Here is a 15,315-nt window from a genome sequence, read left to right on the forward strand (position 1 = left end):
TTTTTTTTTTTTTAAAGATTTTATTTATTTATTTGAGAGAGAGAGAATGAGAGAGAGCACATGAGAGGGGGGAGGGCCAGAGGGAGAAGCAGACTCCCTGCCGAGCAGGGAGCCCGATGCGGGACTCGATCCCAGGACTCCAGGATCATGACCTGAGCCGAAGGCAGTCGCTTAACCAACTGAGCCACCCAGGCGCCCTTATCTTATTGTTCTTACCATATATTTTCCCTCCTTTCTGTTCATCTCTTCTTTATTTCATATATTCATTTAGCTAATACCATGTGGTCACCATGTGCTGGAAGATACACTATGTGTTAGAAATAAGAAGATGAACATGAGCTACTTCAGCCTACAGAAAATTCTAAGCATAAATGAAGACTGTCTGGTGTAAAAGAACACTTACATGCTAGGGGAATAACAGCCATTTGGAGATATGCACAGGATAGTACAGTAACAAAGAGGAGGGATACTGAATCTTGTAGGGAAAGTATTCCAGAGAAGTCTTCCTCAAAGTGGAAAGGAAGGGGAAAGGAAGCATACCAACTGGCCTAAGTATGGTGCCTTCAGAGCTCAGCAAGTTAAGGAAAGACAAGGGATAGGGGAAAACTAAGACTAGAGGAGGGAGGGGAGGCAGGAATGCTTCATTAAAGACCGAGTTCTTGGTGGATGGGAAGGAGGGGCTTCTAGAAAGACCTGAGGAAATATTTGGGGCTGATGGGTATGCTCGTTATCTTGATTACGGTGATGGTTTCAAGAGTATATTCATACATGTCAAAATTAATCAAATTCTACAAATTTTAAATATATGCATTTTGTTGTATGTCAATTATACTTCAAAGATTTTTTTTTTTTAAGGCCTAATGCTATTCGAAGAACTGTAGACATCCATGTAAGAGCTACGGGAAGCAACTGAAGGATTTTAGGGAGGCAGTGAAGGATATTCTGTGGTATTTCACACTTATTTTACATCTTTACAGATCTTCCCTGCAATAAAACTAAAGACTGAATCAACTGGTCCTATTATAAACAAGGAATCATGCTCCTGTTATATACAAAGAACCATGCTTGTCTGTATACCCAGAATACATTCCTATCTTTAAGTGAGTAACATAGGTCTTCTTTATCTCAACTCACTTTTAAAACCAAACTTCAAAAATGCTAAAAAAAAAAAAAAAAACAAAAAAAACCAGACATCATAAATAAAAGCAAAGAGACAAGTGAGAAGCATTAAGAAAAACTGCAAATAGGGTGCCTGGGTGGCTCAGTTGGTTAAGCGACTGCCTTCGGCTCAGGTCATGATCCTGGAGTCCTGGGATCGAGTCCCACATCGGGCTCCCTGCTCAGCAGGGAGTCTGCTTCTCCCTCTGACCCTCCCCCCTCTCATGCTCTATCTCATTCTCTCTCTCAAATAAATAAATAAAATCTTAAAAAAAAGAAAAAAGAAAAACTGCAAATATTCATAAAGGAGTAACAAAAAGATTATGTAAGATCCTACAAGCTAGAAGAAAAAAAGAAAAAAGATAAGCAGTTCTAAGAAGAAAAATAATATATAATAACTGCTTTAATATCATCTCATAACCAAGAAACATAAAGTAAAATACATAAAAACAAGTGAAAAAAGATAATATTATCAGTGACTATACCAGAAAAAAAAAAAAAAGCACACATATATTGTTCCTAAAAGTATACATTGACACACATATCTTGGAAAAGTAATTTAGCAATACTCTCAAGATAAAAAATACCTTTAACCTAGCAAATGAAATTCTGGGACTCTTTCCTAAAAAAATAATAAGAAAGCTAACCTTTATAAAGAGTTTATCATTGTAAGAGGATTTACACATATTCACCATATCGTTTTTAATACACAGAACATCATAATGGAGGTAGGCACTATTACTGCCCGTGTGATTGGTAGAATAATGATCCCTTAAATATAACCACTAATCACTAACACTTCTGAATACATTATTTTACATGTCAAAGGGACTTTGCAGATGTGATTAAATTAGGGATATTTAGAGGGGTAGATTATCATGGGTTATCCAAGTAGGCCCAATATAATCACAGACTCTTATAAAAGGAGAGGAGAGGTTCAGAGGAGATGTGATGACAAAAGCCACAATGACGCTGGACCATGAGCCAACGAATGTGAGCAGCCTCCAGAAGCTGGAAAAAGGAAACAAATATTCTTCTATAGCCTTCAGAAGGAATGCAGCCCTGAAGACCCATTTTGGACTTCTGACCTCCGGAATTATTAGACAATAAACTTCTGTTGTTTGAAGTCACTAAGTTTGTAGGTAAGTTGTTATGGCAGCACAAGGAAATAATATAGTCCCATTTCACAAATAAGAAAATTGAGGTACAGAAACATAAGTAACTACCCAAGAGCACACAGCTAATACGGCTGGTCTAGGATTGAAACCCAGAGTCCATACTCACAACATCTAAGATACACGGCCTTCAAATGCATATATAAAGATGAATGCAGAATTACTCTTTTAAAAAATCCTGGGGACATACAATTTAATGGGTACTGACATAATATTTCTGAATAGTATATCCAAGTACATACATGAAGATGTGTACAAAATTATTTTAAAACCCTCCAACTAACCATCCTTCTTTAGAGGAATAGTTAAAAGAAAAAGTCACACTAAAGACCATAAAATACCATTAAAGAATTTAAAACCAGGGACACTAAGGTGGCTCTGTCGGGTAAGCGTCTGCCTTCGGCTCAGGTCATGATCCCAGAGTCCTGGACCGAGTCCTGCATTGGGATCCTTGCTCAGTGGGGAGCCTGCTTCTCCCTCTGCCTGCCATTCTCCCTGCTTGTGCTCTCTCTCTGACAAATAAATAAAACCTTAAAAAAAAATTTAAAACCAGTACATCATGAAAATTAACTATCTCCAACATATATTTTTTTACAATGAAAAAGTTTCTGAACAATATATTTTTTCTAAATGCTCATATGAACACGCATATATTTGTGAATACAAAGAAATAGGTTTGGAAGTCCAACAAAATGTTAAAAATAATTTGTATGGGATGCACTGAGCTAGTGAGATACAAGGAACTTCCACATTGTATTCAATATTTTTATACATTATTTGAATGTTTTACAAGAATATTAGGGTTTATTTTAAAACAGGCATTTTTTATTCAAGGAAATATGCATAAACTTCCTACAACAGTCTTTGATTTAAAAAAACAAAACAAAACAAAAAACAAAACAATGGAGGTCTCTCAGGCACAAAGTTTAAAAGCCCTGCCCTATAGTGACACCAAATGGTGGCAGCTCAAAATACAGAACACAAACAGGACATTTGTTCAATTCAGCCTTCCTATAAATGTTTTAATCCCTTTGAAGAACAGGCAGCTTAACAGAATTAAATAATGTGGAGACAAATACTCAAAAACTTAGAATTTTTAATCAAAGAAAGTCTACTGCACCAAGTTTCTAATGCAAATTTTTAGGCATTTTTCCAAACTTCAGCTCATCTTCTGATCCCACTGACTATTCACATGTCTCATTTCTCCCACAGTTAAATCATGATACTGTGAGAACAGTGATTTTACCTAATGGTTTACTGATCAAAGAAACTGCAAATATAAAAAAAAATAGTCATACAACTAAAATCAGGTTTGATAAGTAGGCAATATTTAGGGAGGATAAGTGAGGAGGTGTTAGAGCTGAAGAGGGAAGGAAGGAATCCAAGAAAAGAGGCAGGTATATTTTCACTTCTTCACTTATTGATAGAAAATAAAGTTGAATAAAGCATGAGGAGAGGGCCTACCAAATATAAACTGATTTCTCAACAATAAAAAGAGTCCTGAACTGTCCAGGAAAAAAGAATATTTCAAATGAGGCACAGTTAGTATTCAATGTCCTCTGCCCAGAACCTAAACCAACAAATAAAATCAGCATGCAAATGGTCTCATTCAAGTCACACAAAAAGATACAGAGATAGACCACCGCCCGGAGCACTCCTTTAAAATACCATTTGACTAGAACCTTTAGTCTCTCAGTATTAAATGATAACGGTTTCACATTTTTGAAGGGATATTATCTTTCATTTGTCGAAATCTCCCAGAAAACATAGGACATATAAGTATACTCTACTCAGCTACAGAAACAACTTAATAGTATCATTAAACCATTAGACCCTGGATGCACAGCACCAGAGGATCAATTCCAAAAGGTACCAGGCCACCAACCACCACCAATGACACCATCACAACTAGACTACAGAGCACAGACAGGACCAGCCCCAGAACACCTAACAACTGTCCTGCTCAGCTGGCCAAGGTCCAAGTCATAAAGATTGCAGGGAGAATTAGTTCAAGAAGGTACCTCAAGACTCTGAATTATTAAAAGTAACAGATGAATGACTACACCCTTCAAGGCATAAAAGTACCTGTATCTAGTATTCATGCATTAAAAACTTTTTTTTTGAATAGTGATAGTATCTGCATTAAAAAATTTTGTTTCCAATTTCAAGGGAGAAATAAAGTGCATATGAAATACTATATTATAGAAAACCTGGAAAGAATACACACATATCAAAGTCAATCAGAAAAAGACAATTATATGATCTCACTCAAGTGGAATTTAAGAAACAAAACAGAGGACCATAGGGGAAACATAAAACAAGACGAAATCAGAGAGAGACAAACCATAAGTGACTCTTAATCACAGGAAAGAGTGTTGCTTGGGCGGGGAGGGGTGCGGGCTGGGAGATGGGCTAACTAACTGGGTGATGGACATTAAGGAGGGCACGTGATGTGATGAGCACTGGGTATTATATAAGACTGATGAATCACTGACCTCTACCTCTGAAACCAATAATACACATTAATGTTAACTGACTGAATTTAAATTAAAAAAATAAAATATAAAAAAAAGAAAGAAAACTTCAGGGACATACAATCCAATGAATATTGGCATAGTATTTCTCAATAGTCTATTTGTATAACACACTCTATATAGCATATAGTGTTCTAAAACGTTGTATCTAAGTAATACATGACAAAAGTAAAACATTTCTAATTTACATGTTATGTCTTATATATTCAAATTGGTCTTCAATGGACATTGGTTACTAGCATTTTGAATGTGTCACTTTCGCACACTGCCTTTCTATCAAAGAGAAAATAATGTAAACAAATGCCAGTGTCCTGGTGGAGTTGCTTTTTGTTTATTGTTTTACAAAATTCTTTAGTGGAATTAAGGTTGATTATATAATGCAAACAACTATAGTGACTATCGTATCAAATTTTGATGTTTGTTGAAATGGAACACATCTTTTCTGAGAAATCTGTAATTCACATGAATCAAACTAGTAAATTTATATAACTGGATGAAAGAAAAAGTTAAACTGGCAAATAATTTAACTATAGAGTTTTAACGGTTTTTTTTTTTTTTTTTTTTTTTTTTTAGTGGAGCGAGAGAGCAAGAAGGGGGTAGGGAGAAAGAGAATCTTAAACAGGCTCCACACCCAATGCGAAGCCTGATGTGGCACTTGATCTCATGACCCCGAGACCATAACCAAGAGTTGGATGCCTAACGGGCTGAGCTACCCTTAATTGATTTTTGTTAAAATGAAAACAGTATAGAAATCACTATCAGGTTACAGAACTGGAATACGATACAGAGCTAAAAGTAAGTCTCTCTTGGGTGAAAATGAAAAAGCAAATGTTGGCCTCATTTGGGGGTGCAAAGGCTACCCTAACCCTTGCCTATTCCTTGTCTATGATACATTAATGGTTTTTAGGTAGAAATGATTAGTACTTTAAATCTAAGTTTAGTCAATAAGTAAATGTTTTTCTAAAAGATCAAAGTAATGTAGGAATCTGCAGTTTAGCTTACCTCAAGGTAATAGCCCATCTTTGATACAAACATAATTAAGTTTATTACTTTAAAAATGAAACAGTATAATGGAAATCACAGAAATACACATGATAATTATAATCAGTTTCCTAAAACTACGAAATCATCTTATATAATCTTGATAAACTGAAAACATACCACTTTTTAAAGAAACTTAATATTGAGCGTTTATTCCAGAAAGAACAAAAAACTTCAGGCATTCCACACTGCTCTATAATTTTTGTCCATCATATTTGTTGGTAATTCTCAAGTATTGTTTAGAACTTTAAGTAGGTTTCCCCCTCTTTTTTTGGTGGGGGTAGGTGTCTGAGAGGTAGAGGAAGACAGATTGGGAATGGTGAAAAGTTGCAAGGGAAGAAGGTAAAGTTGAAGAATATTACTATTTGACAAAAAATATATATATACACACACACATACACACACACTGTATTTTCCTCAACTTTCTTTCTCCTTTCTTCACGAAAGCAATTATGTCTTAAAATGTCAGTACCACACAAACTAGAACTTATAAAAATGTGTTCAAGAATATTCACAATCAACATATGATAAAGCACTGTTCATACTGTCTACAGCAGATGTTTTTCAATAGCATTACTCTTTCTACATTAAATTCCATTTGCAGTCAGGTATGACCTGGCATGGAATGTCAAGATTCAAGGTCAAGTTTGAGTTGACATGTCCTGAAATGGAAGTGGTCCATCTCTGTCTTAAAATCAAAACTATAACCTCTAGCACTAGTATCTGGAAGTATAATTGTTTTAACTTTCTGACCCCTACAATAACACCACTTATAAATCATGGCTCTTTGATGTGAACTCCAGATTTTCGAAGGAGGACATAACCTGGCTATTTTAAATACACTAAAATAATTGCAAGTTTGAACTCATTCTTCTGTGAAAATCACTAAAACATGGCAAGCGTTTTACATTTTTTCTGTGATTATGTACAATGTAAAAAGTTACTTGCTAAATAGGCATTTTAACATAAGCTTGTATGTGTTTCAGATTTAATGTGAATGGGAAATATTTTAAAACTGTAATTTTACATTTTGTAGTCTTCAAGAGTCAAAAAAAAGATGGGCAAAAAAGTCTGTGGTTAAAAATTTAATGCAAATTCTCCCTTACTCACTTATTCCCAATGGAAGACAGTGCAGGTAGAGCATCAAATAGGGATCAAAAGAAAGACAACGTGATCAGGTAAAAGAATATAAAGCAAACAAAGAAATACAGAAGAAAGTGAAAAAGAGAAGAGAACATGATACCCTGGAGAATTGGGCTAAAAAAAAATGAATAACATTTTTGTAAAGAAAATCAGTTAAAAGGTTTTATAATCAAACTTATAAGACTATAAATAGGAAAAACCCTGCTTCCCCCTCCCACTTCTGTGTTCTAATCAGCGTTTTGTGAACTCAGGAAGGGGGCAGGCGCTGTGGAGAGGGGCGAGGAGAATTGGTTTGTGAAGAAACAGGAAGTAGTTTAAGAGCAAATGCCTACAACATGCAAAATATGGTATGCAGACAGTCCTTTAGTTAGCCAACCCAAATTTTCAAAATTATATCAAATACAATTCCATCATATCCCTGGAGGTTGGTAATAGAACTGAAGATAACAGGGAAAAAAATAATCTTACATATAAAAAAAATGGGGGCGCCTGGGTGGCTCAGTCAGTTAAGCATCTGCCTTCAGCTCAGGTTATGATCCCAGGGTCCTGGGATCGAGCCCCAGGTCAGACTCCCCAATCAGTGGAGAGTCTCTTTCTCCCTCTGCCTCTGCCCCTCCCCCTGCTTGTTTCTCTCTCTCGCTCTCTCTCTCCTAAATAAAATCTTAAAAAAAAAAATAAAAAGAAATGAAACACTAAAGTATTGTCATAATGACTGAATGTAACCAACCTCAAAATGATAATTTAATGATAGGAAAAAAGAAGAGAAGAAAGAAAGGTTGATAAAATTATAATTTTAAGTTGCAACTCAGCTAATATGTAACATTGGCACGTATTTTCACCTCTTCTGACCCCAACTTCTATAAGATAGGAGGCTGGAACAAGATGATTATCAAGGGGTCTCAGAGATTTTTTTTAAAAAGGTATTCACTTTTCATCCTCATTGCCAAGGAGGAGACTGTATTTCTAATTCCACAGTCTAAAACAGGAGATGAACAGAGGTGAGCGATAGAACAAGAAACTGAAGCTACTCTTGCAGTATGTTGGAATACGTAGCTCCAGAATAAATCATAAATATACCCGCCTGCCATAGGAGTGCAGTTTTCATCTTACATTTTGACATGAAATAGAGAACACATGCAAAACAATCAAGTTTATACTTCAAAAAACTCCTTGGACTTTCTTTAAGGCTATAGTTTCAGTATATATATTTGAAATCAAGATAATTTTCCATAAATATCCTTAGGTTAAAAAAAAAAGACAAGATGGACATTAAAGGTTTATAAAACAATCCTGATGTGAAGAGGTCTGACAGTTCTTTCCTGTGTGGCACAGTATAAAAATCCCCACCCAGGAGAGCTAATGCTGAGAGATGGATGGTACTTACCACAACAGCAAACTGCTCAGGTTCACATAGGTTGTTATAGTCACTCTTGAACTGAGACAATGAACTTAGTTGTTCTTGATCAGGAAGATGCTTTATTAGGTTCTAAAAAGTAAAACCACAAGAAAATATCTTCACTAAATGTGCTTCTTGAAATCTAGAAAGATTTATTAATCAACTATGGGAAAGAAACCACTGAAAAAGTCAATCTTTACTTTTATTAGGTAACCTCAGCCTTGTACTCAGCCTTACACTACATTCTCTGCATCTGGAAAGCAGTCAATTTTCCTCTCTTCTCTCTAGAGTTATATATTCAAATCAAGCGCCACTTGATTAACTATAAAACTGAGAAAGAGAAACTCAACCTACACCAAAGGAACAGCTTTCTCACCTGGGTAAATGTGATCAATCACAGTTCAGCTTTAGGGAATTAAACGTCAGAAATTTCAGTCAAAGCCAAACATTTTAACACTTCATTCGAGGGGATAAAAGAAATTATCATATTGCTACTAAAAGGCAAGAGAAAGAAATGAAATTCGGGGAATTTTAATGAAAGTGCTTGCAAGATTTAATGAACATGATTTACAGTTTTAATAATAAAAATTAAAGTATCTCTAAAACAAAGACTAACTTTCCTGATGGGAAAGAAAACTTGAAAAGACACTGAAGACACAGAATGATATACTTTGCAGATAAAAAGCTTATAGAGATAACCTTTAGGAACTTAAGTGCCCATGGCCTTTGGCCTTTATCACCTGCAGTCCAGAAACCACAGGTTCTCGGTTATTCTGGCTCCTTTTATCCATGGCCTTTCCCATGCCACACATTTAGACAAGAGAAACACTCCCAATGGAGAAAGACCAAATAAACACACAAATTGTCTTCCCTGTTAGAATTTTAATGATTACACAATCCTGGGGACAAAGTCTATACAGATCCTCTGTATCAAAATATAATTGACTATAATAGTGTTATAAACAAATTAGTGTCCTGATATTAAAGTTAAGAAACAGAGTGGTTGGTGCTCACAACTCCAGATAATAGCGTCAGTATACTCTGTACAAGCCCAAAGTCAAGTACAAGTTATAATTAAGCCTACATCATGCTATATATATTTATGGGGAAAAACTCCCCCAAACGTGTCATTAGTTAAAAATAATGTTAGAGAATGTTATATATCAAAGTAGTTAGATCAAAGAACAAGTTTTTGGACTCACTGTGTACCTTTGGACAAAAACTTGGTTGACTGGCCAAAAACAAACAAAAAAAGGGGCAATTTAAGATAATCCCTAAAAAAGAATTCACTGTTAATACTACCAACTGAATAAAAGCAATAGAGGATTTTTCCATATAAATAGAAATTTCTCTTATTAAAATTGCCTGAGGCCCAAAGACCTGGTTATTTATGTTTCTTTCAACTATTCTAGCTGACAGCTGGATTATGTGAGTTATTTACTAATCAGGCCTCTGAATTTCTTCAGTATCCTTTTAGATGACCATCAAATCCCCTTAAATATCTGTAGTTAACATATAATTAATCTTTTATCATGAATTTATTAATTTTTCACTTGCTTAGTTTTACTTTGTAAAGTAATGAAACTACTATGATTTGTAAGAATATAGGCCCAAATTTCCCTTGTCCCTCCCTTTACCAAATTCACCATCCTTTCACAAATTCTAAGGTCCTATCAAACTAAACTCTTTGCAGTTGCCACCTGCCCCCAACTCTTCCCTCATGGCACAGGGAATTATTAGGGCCAGAATAACTGACCCCTGCTACATTACTCACACAGCGCTACTGCCTTTTCTACATCCATACTGTATCCAACCCTGCAGAATGCTCACCTCCACACATGCACACATGTAAATACCCTCACCTCCACACATGGCACAGCGCTCCCCTAACACACCCTCTAATTCTAAATAAATAAATAAATAAATAAATAAACTCTTGATCCAGTCATGTTTATCTTGTAATTATATAGGTAAATGTCATTTCCCTTGCCAAACTAGAAATTCCAAAAAGGTAAAATCCATGCCTAATAGAGCCTGACATCATGCCCTGCACATGGTGGGTATAATAAAATATATACTAAACGAATTAATTACTAGAAGACAAATGAAGGCAAGTGGGTAAAGAATGAGGCAGAGAGCTGACATCAAAAACAGCATACTACTGATATCTGGTTATATATGAATACGTAACAAGATACGCCAAAATAAAGTTATGACTGTGAACAGAGCTTACCAAAATGGTGATTATTATCAAGTAATGTTTTTTTTCCATGCCGTGTTCAAAATTGGCAGTGCTTCACTTTACAATTAGGAATATATTTTTAGGGCGCCTGGGTGGCTCAGTTGGTTAAGCGACTGCCTTCGGCTCAGGTCATGATCCTGGAGTCCCGGGATCGAGTCCCGCATAGGGCTCCCTGCTCAGCAGGGGGTCTGCTTCTCCCTCTGCCCTCTTCCCTCTCGTGCTCTCTGTCTCTCATTCTCTCTCTCTCAAATAAATAAATAAAATCTTTAAAAAAAAAAAAGGAATATATTTTTAAAATTAAAATAAGACTTCAAAGAGCATGAAAGTCTTATTTTTTAATCAATCTATAAAAGTTCAAACTAAGTCTTTAGATTTTAAACTCCTAAAACTTGTTTTATATTTAGTAGGTGTGGTAGGCAAAAGATGACCTAAACCACATCCCCCAAGATGTCCACACCTAATCCCAAGAACTTGTGGAAATACTAGATTACATGGCAAAGGGTAATCAGGGTTGTTATCAGCTGACCTTAAAATAGGAAAATTTTTCTGGATTATCTGAACTGCTGAACGTAACCACAAAGGTTCTTAAAAGTGGAAGAGGGAGAGAGAACAATGGAGCGAGAGGGAGATGTAATTATGAAAGAAAGAAAAGAGGCAACATTGCTTCAAAGTTGAAGAAACGTGTCCCAAGCCAAGGAATGTGGGCAGCCATGAGGAGCCAGGAAAAGACAAAGAGAAGAGAGGCAACATTGCTTCAAAGTTGAAGAAACGTGTCCCAAGCCAAGGAATGTGGGCAGCCATGAGGAGCCAGGAAAAGACAAAGATTTTTTTCTAAATCCTATAGAAAAGAATGCAAGCCTGCCAACACCTTGACTTTAGCATGGTAAGACACACGCCAGATTTCTGTTCAATAGAAATGTAGGCTGATACATCTGTGTTATTTTCAGCAACTAAAGTTGTGGTAAACTGTTACAGCAGCAATAGAAAACTAATATATTAAGAAATTTTACGGAACTGGATGATCTTTGGACATGAATTTAAAAAATCCAAATTCTTCCCCCATCTCTGTCCAAGAGCCACCTGAACATCCAACACATTCATGTAATCAAGTTAAAAGCTACTCTGTAAATACTCAACAAATGCATTAGGAAAAATACCCATATGTATTAAGTAGAAATATTTTCTCTAAGGAACTTGAAGTCTACTCCCAATAACAAGCACATTTATAATCAACAGTCACAAAGACAAAAATCTAGTAAAAAGAAAGTGCTAGAGAATGAAGACTTCAAAAGTTACTGGATTACATTGTTTGAGTGTCTCAGCAACTCACAACGCGAACTCCTACTGGGATTATGTCACAACAATATTGGGAAGACAAGGTCGGAGAGGCAAAACCAAAGGCTGCTAAAGATACCATCAACTGATGGATTAAACGTCTAAAATAATTTTAAGCATGTGTTGACACTAACAAATAATCTCTGGTTTCTTTTTATTGCTAAAAAAATCCTTTTTCTAAGTACATCCATTTTAAGAATGAAAATAGTAAACAGAAGATATTATTCTCTCACTATATGATTTGTGGTTTGATTCGCCGACTTTACATTTTATCAAGATATGCACTATTGATGCCTTATGTGGATTTCAGCAAGCAACTCTGGTACCACACTAGCATTCCTTAAGTACTACTGTGGGTAAAAACCATTTAAAAAACCTCGCAGCCACCTGAATGAATTCAGAATGCTATGCCCACAATTTCTAGTACTCGTAGGAACACAAATGACTCAAGGAAGGGTTGTTAATAAAAGGTAACTTTAAATAAAGTTACCCTCTGTCTTCTATATCAAATCATAATATGACTTTATAAGACAAAAGTCTAAGAAAAACATATTCTAAAAGGATTATACAAATAAATTTTAATTAACATATTACTAATCTTAACTGTAACCAAAACAAAAACATATATACAAAATTAAACAATTCGCCTTTCAGAAACAGTCATTTAAAATAATTGAAATGTAATCATTTTGATAGCGTTATATTTGGTTTGCAGTTAAGAGAAGATGCAGAGTTTTATCTCCTGGCAAAGCAGAAGTTATGCTAAAACTAATTATGCAGCAATGATTTTCCAGTTGAATGATTTGGTTTAAGAATTTTGCTTCACTTACAGATTTCTATTTAATGAGAAGCTTGCAATGAAATATTGGAATTTAAGCTCTCTGCCAGTTTATTTACCTGAATCATAGACTCTGCCAACTGTGTTTCATCCACTTCCAGTATCATCATTTTGATTTCCTCATATGGCACCCGAAAAGAGCTCAGGAAGATTGCTAAAAGGAGGAGGGAGAGGTTCATGATGAGTAAGTGAAGAAAATAATTTGAGAAGTAGTTCTCTATAAAAAATAATCCATAAAATGAGAAACTTTAAACACTGAATGTAATTACAATGGGGGAAAGGTTCATTAGCACTTTTTCTATTCTAGCTTTAGAACTACTATTTAAGCAACAGTCCTTTATTATTATGCTGGTTACAAGGTTGATTTTTAATGCTTAATCATTAGCCTATCACGGAATGGTGCCAATTTTCATGTGATTTAAAAAAAAACCTGAAATATATTTGGTATGCCATAAAAATATCACATTGTAATAAAAAGAACCATGAAACTCCAAGATGCACATGTAATATTTGTCTAAACGTGTGTTTTTAGCTTGTATAATATCTTCCAGCCCTACTAAGTAGTTCACAAAAAATATTTTAAGAAAACTGCTAAGTAGTGCATTAACACTATTTTAAGTTATAATAGCACTTCCCTGTTTCAAAATATTATAGACAATATCCCAGAAAAATAGCCTCTGCATGTAACTAAAGCTTGAATATCCAATATTAGAAAACAAATTTTCCTGAAAAGCTATCCAAATAGATTAGACTGGATAATATATCCAATATAGATTGGATAGAATTACTAAGAATTTCAACATTTACATTTTTTTGTAATACCTCATATATCTAATATTAAAACACAACGATCTTCTCAAAAGCTATTGAGGTAAATAAGGATATTTTCACAGTATTAGATTCAAGGCTTTTGCTATTTCCTCCCTTATTCTACTATTAATGTCTCTTCTTCAGTGACAGATGTCACTTCTTGAACATACTCAGAATTTGCTACCACTAGCCCACTAATTTAGATGCTAAACTTATGTCATGTTGTCTGTAGGCATTTTCATAGAAAAACAGCATTTTTTACAAGATTGAGAAAACATGATCTACTTCTTTCCTGAAAGCTGTGTTCCATATACCTGAGGATTCCATAGATCATCTACAAATAAGCAACAAGGGCACCATCTGTGTTCTCATCACCAGCTTCACGGACACATTTCTGAACTCAAATAGTCATAAATATGGGATAACAGTGCTAGAAATTATGGATGGGTATAATCCTTAATATCCCAACAAGATGGAATGAATGATATAAATGCTATTGCAACAGAGATTAATGAAATTATAAGAGGATAACCCCATAGTGGACACTAAAAAGCACAAAAATATATGATCTCAAAAAAATCATAAGTAATTAATGGGAAGAGAAGATCTAAATCCATAAATCATGTACAAAACAAGTTGTATATGATTGTAGAATTAAATGTAAATATTAACAAAAACAAATACTAAAAGAAATTTCACATGTCCATTTAGCTCCTTTACGGTAAGAGAATATCTTAATCATAAAAGTTGATGGAAAATATATGAAAAGACTGATATCTGACACCATAAAAGGGAAACACCATCAAAGCACCAAAACAGGGCGCCTGGGTGGCTCAGTTGGTTAAGCGACTGCCTTCGGCTCAGGTCATGATCCTGGAGTCCCGGGATCGAGTCCCACATCGGGCTCCCTGCTCAGCAGGGAGTCTGCTTCTCCCTCTCCCGCTCCCCCCCCCTCTCAAATAAATAAATAAAATCTTAAAAAAAAAAAAGCACCAAAACAATTAAAAAGCAAGGAAGCTGAGGGGATAAATCTGCGTCAAGATTGAATGCATTTGTTTTTTCTTCATTTAGAATTTCCTGAGATCTAAGAAAGAAAATGAGCAAAATGTACGTAGCCTTAAATAAAAGGGAAAAAAGACAAAAAAAAAATATGTAATATGTTAAACCTTAGGAGTAAGCAAACTGAAAAGGCAAATTGTTAAAACATACCTGAATTGTAAATTTAGTAAGATTAAGCAATCTTTGAAATTATTAATTTCCTTTGAGAAGCAATAAATCTCACTCAAGAAACCTAGTCTATGGATACAACATGGAAATATAGGAAAGATTATAACATTAAATACAAAGATCAAAGAATAAATACTCTGAAGCATAATATAGTCGTTGAGAGGAAAAAATATATACTTTTTTTTTTCCTTTTTTTTTTATTCTTATGTTAATCCCCATACATTACATCATTAGTTCTAGATGAAGTGTTCCATGATTCATTGTTCGTGCACAACACCCAGTGCTCCATGCAGAACGTGCACTCCTCAATACCCACCACCAGGCCAACCCATCCTCCCACCCCCCTCCCCTCTAGAACCCTCAGTTTGTTTTTCAGAGTCCATCGTCTCTCATGGTTCGTCCACCCCTCCGAATTC

At 35.1% G+C, this 15,315-nt stretch overlaps 1 protein-coding gene across 5 annotated transcripts in view; it reads right to left on the reverse strand.

Annotated features, from left to right (window-relative positions):
- DIAPH3 (diaphanous related formin 3) overlaps window positions 1-15,315 on the reverse strand; it is a 485,199-nt gene that overhangs the window by 253,351 nt on the left and 216,533 nt on the right. For all 5 annotated transcript variants that reach the window (XM_081815005.1, XM_081815002.1, XM_081815001.1 and 2 more), the window contains 2 exons: window positions 12,922-13,016; window positions 8,436-8,537 (listed from right to left, as the gene is read on the reverse strand). In XM_081815005.1, coding sequence (XP_081671131.1) covers window positions 8,436-8,537; window positions 12,922-13,016 — 197 coding nt within the window. The remainder of the gene's footprint in view (window positions 1-8,435; window positions 8,538-12,921; window positions 13,017-15,315) is intronic.

This window comes from Leptonychotes weddellii, chromosome 3, assembly GCF_054177405.1.
Source record: "Leptonychotes weddellii isolate Sample4059 chromosome 3, ASM5417740v2, whole genome shotgun sequence".
In the NCBI taxonomy this organism is placed as follows: Eukaryota; Metazoa; Chordata; class Mammalia; order Carnivora; family Phocidae; genus Leptonychotes; species Leptonychotes weddellii.